This window comes from Staurois parvus, unplaced genomic scaffold, assembly GCF_062004578.1.
Source record: "Staurois parvus isolate SC_StPar_1 unplaced genomic scaffold, SC_StPar_1.0 ptg000439l, whole genome shotgun sequence".
NCBI lineage: Eukaryota > Metazoa > Chordata > Amphibia > Anura > Ranidae > Staurois > Staurois parvus.
In genome coordinates, this window is record NW_028318235.1 from 6,635,685 (window position 1) to 6,639,832 (window position 4,148).

A 4,148-nucleotide genomic window follows, 5' to 3' on the forward strand; every position below is an offset into this window, starting at 1 on the left:
ATTTTTCTTTCTAACAATGACAATTGGGGAAGCATATGGGCTTCTAGACTCTCTAATTATCCCAGTGACTTTTAACTCTTCCAAGTGGTTCCTTAAATCTTCCAAATCACCTGGTGCCACTCTTCTAGAGCGTTCTCTGAAAGGGCGATCTTCTTTCAACCTGATACGATGCTGAGCACTGTTAGCGCAGCCTATATCCAATTCACTAGTAGAAAAACAATTTTTCTTATTCGTCAACAAGTTTATTGCTCGAATCTTCCATTCAGGTGATTGCATCCCCCAGGTCTATATTATCCAGATTCATCTCCCCTATACTGCTTTGGACAGGAGTGGGCATAGGAGTGGCGGTATAGACATTACCCAGGCGTACTTTAGGAGGAAGAATCACTGAAGTGTTCCCTATGTTTTTTCAGGCCTACCATTACCACATCATCCTGTTGTTTCATTTTATTGACTGGTCAGACTTCGGGTACTAACTCAAGTTCTGGTGCTAACTGGGTCCGTTTCCATCATGTAATGGGAACTAGTGGGTTTCCCACACATTTTAACTTTAGCCCTCAAGCAAGTGATCCTCCTTGGAGGAATCACCTGTTCCTTTTGGGTTAATATCCACACATGTCCAACCTCTTCTTTAGGGTTAATCTGCTCTCGTTGTAAAGCACGGAATACAGATTTTAATACAGGGTGGAGCTTTGGGTGTTTTTGACTCAGCTGTGGCTGCAACATCCTTCGGATAAAATCTGTATTTGTCCCTACTAAAATAGCCATGCATGTATCTTCTTTTGGCCTAGGACACACAACTTCCAGGGTCTCAAAGGTTTCAGCAGACCCCACAACAACAGCAGGGAACTCTAATTTGAGGGAAACATATCCATCATAAGGAAATTTGGTATTGCTCAGGCCCCAGATCTCCAAATCTTCCAATCTGTTTAAGGGCAAATGTGTCAGGTACTTCTGGTAAAAATCCCTGTAGAGGATAGTGACTTGCACACCAGTATCCAACACAGCTTGGCCATACACTCCCTCTATTTTCACTGATACTTCAGGTGAAGGTCCAACTAATCCCTTGGGTAACCCTCTTGATCTAGGTTGACCAGTAGTTCCACAATCAGTGTTTCCATGTTGCACAAATGACTGCCTTCTCGACTTGTCTGGGGTTTGTCTTGAAAAAGGAGACTCTCTCTGAATTACTCTCCTTTGGTCTCTAATCCATTTAGGTGGATCTGAGGTAACTTTAGTTGTTGGCTCTCTACCCTTCTTGACAGGGGCTCTAAAAAAAGCGATCACTGGATTTGAATCTTTTTGTGTTATTGGAGCTCTTCACAATTGGATACCTGGCTGGATCCATTACTAAGGTCCCCTGAAGTTTCCCTTTAGGTGGACTTACAGAGCTCCTTCTATAGTGGCCTGCACCACCACAATTGTAACAGATTACAGGGTTTTTGTTGTTTCCAGCTAGAGTGGGGATTGTCTTGATCTGAGGCTGTCCTGCTTCACCCCATTTGGAGGACATCAGCATGGCAATCATTTCCCTCAGTTCAGACACCTCAGCCCTCAATGAGGCTATTTCAGAGTGAGTATTTGTAGTACTTGCTAACCCAACCCCAACAGCAGGATATGGTCCAGAGTATTCCTTTTTTTCTTCTAACCTTGCTTCCTCCTCTCTTACTATTCTGATCAGCTCAGGATATTTTAAGTTTTCGTTGTCTGTCCGTGTCCTCAACTGGATCATAATAGGGTCTAAGGGCTGTGCTTCTTGTAGAACCTGCCGAACTCTGATCTTGTCTACTGTGTTGGGGTTGATACCTTTCTTTGTTAACAGCTGATGTATGATCTCATCCAGGTGCATTATATACTCAGACAATTTCTCTCCTTTTGCCTGATAGGTGTGTTCAAATTTGTACATAAGATCTGAGATCTTAACTGTCTTCCCAAAAACATCTTGTAAAACACTGAGGTAGTCCTGGCCAGTACAGTCTGGTTGGCTGAGCTTTAGGTTTCGCACTGCCCTTGAAGCTGCTCCCCTTAAACTTTCAGAGATTTGCTGTTTCTTTTGTGTCTCAGAGACATCCCATTCATCTAACGCCTGTATGGCCTGTTCCATCCATTCCTCAAAATCATCTTCTCACACTGGTGTAGGTTGCTTTCCAGAGAAGAATCGCAATTGGCGATATTCAGATCTATTATTCAATAGAATAGATGTCAAACACTTCTCCACTAGATTCCCAAGGGTATTCAAAACCTCTAAGCCTACAGTAGCTGGTGAAGAATAAGATTCAGCCTGTGCAGTATTTGCACTAGTAGGTATATTTGACCCTTTGGCAGGCTCCATCCTCACGTCTTTGGGGTGAGCTAGGTATAGCTAAATCAGGTAGGTGGAGCTAAATATCCCAGATGAGCCCCCAAATGTAGCACACCCTTGGGTGATGCTTGACTAGATATATAGGTTCAGCTCCCACCTGAATCTGGTGACACCTCCAATTATACCCAGAACAATTCAACACTCTGAGAATATTTTTTATGGGTTTTATTGAAGAAGACAAACCCTGAAAAAGAACTACCTGATTTAACACATGTAATGTACATAAACACAGATACCACTTTGCATAACACAGTTAGTAAGAAATCACAATTCACTCACCAAAGACTCCAAAAACTGACTAGTATCACACTGACTAGGGTGACATATGAGAGTGACATTGACACATGAAACAATAACTGGTAATGAGATTTAGCAGCTTATTGACATTTTCTATAGCAGTACTATCTAAAGCAGAAATATCCTACCTAACCACTGGCCAGTGGGATGAAACTTAAAGTCTCTCAACGTTGGGGCCCTTTAATCAATGGAAGAGTGCTCACTCTCTACATGGGAGAGTATTTGTAATCCATGGATACCACAGTCTCCTTTAAGCAGAATCTTCCAGTGAACATTGCAATAGGAAACAACAGCACTTCAACAAATCTGCACCATACAGGTGAAATCCTGATGTACTGACACTTGCTCAGTATATTTAAAGCAGCAAGCTTCTGTGGGGATTTGGAACTAAAACACACTCTTCAGCTGCAGCACAAGTTTTGAGGAGACAATCACCAGTAATATACAGAGACAGAGTTCTCTCATCAATCAGCAGCAGGAAAAGCTAATTCTGAGCAGCTTGGGCTTTCCAAGATCTGTGTCACTCTGAGAATTAGAGAGCAGGCTTTCTCATGACCATTCTCCAGAGATGAACAGCAAGTGCAGCAATATCAAAATCCCCTTTCATCACAGAGTACTCACTGTTTCTGGATTGTCCTCTTGATAACATTAGACAGTAGTAGAAATCCTGTCTCTTTCAGCAGCTCCAAACTCTGAGAGACACATGCACTTGAGTGGCAGTAATCCTGAGTGTCAGGCAGGACAATCCTTGGTTTGCACACTGTCCTCCTGCAACAATTCCTCTGCTACACACTCCCAGCCCCGTTTATGGGTTCCAGCAGCACAGAGAGTGAGACTTCTGTGACTTTACACCAGGAGCCCTTGCTCCATGCAGTCCCCTGAAAATGTCTGCCTCCCCACATGTGCCTCTTTTTTCTCTCTTCTTTCCTCCACAGCCAATCATAAGTCCAGCTGCAACAGTGCTGCTATGGGTGGATCCTTCTCAGCTGTAGAACCAATCAGAGCACAGTCCTGCTTTCCCTGTCTGTCACTCACAAAGAGGGAAAAGAAAAAAAATGCTTTGCAACTGCTGTTTAAGATTTAAAGCAACCAGCACATTTCTACATACACAAATTACAGAAAACCCTGACCTGATAGGTGTTTTACCCTTCCAAAACCCTGCTTGGGTAGATATCTGTAAACCTTGACAATTGGTGGTACCTTTAAAATGATCCTATTATTATAATGACAACACATTTAGGGCTAAAATATATAGCCTGCAAATCAGATACTGTACAGAAAGTGAAGAATCGCTCTTTATGCTATGATAAATCATTGTGAACCTATGTACAAATGTGGGTGCCGCACAGGCTATTAGAGGATGCCAATTAAATGCCAACTGGGGTGTGTGGCCTGGCTGGAGCTCAGGCTGAGACTGCCACATACTTCTCTGTTAGCAGATTGGCAGTGATATGTGGCTTGAGGGACCTCTCCTTCACTATAAAAAAAA

General features: G+C 42.9%; 1 protein-coding gene across 1 annotated transcript; it reads right to left on the reverse strand.

The window, feature by feature from the left end:
• Positions 1 to 1,270: 1,270 nt before the first annotated feature.
• LOC149454065 (paraneoplastic antigen Ma1 homolog) lies at positions 1,271 to 2,104 on the reverse strand. Its single transcript, XM_089687851.1, has one exon. It carries the CDS (start codon positions 2,102 to 2,104, stop codon positions 1,271 to 1,273), a length of 834 nt encoding a protein of 277 aa, XP_089543977.1.
• Positions 2,105 to 4,148: the final 2,044 nt, after the last annotated feature.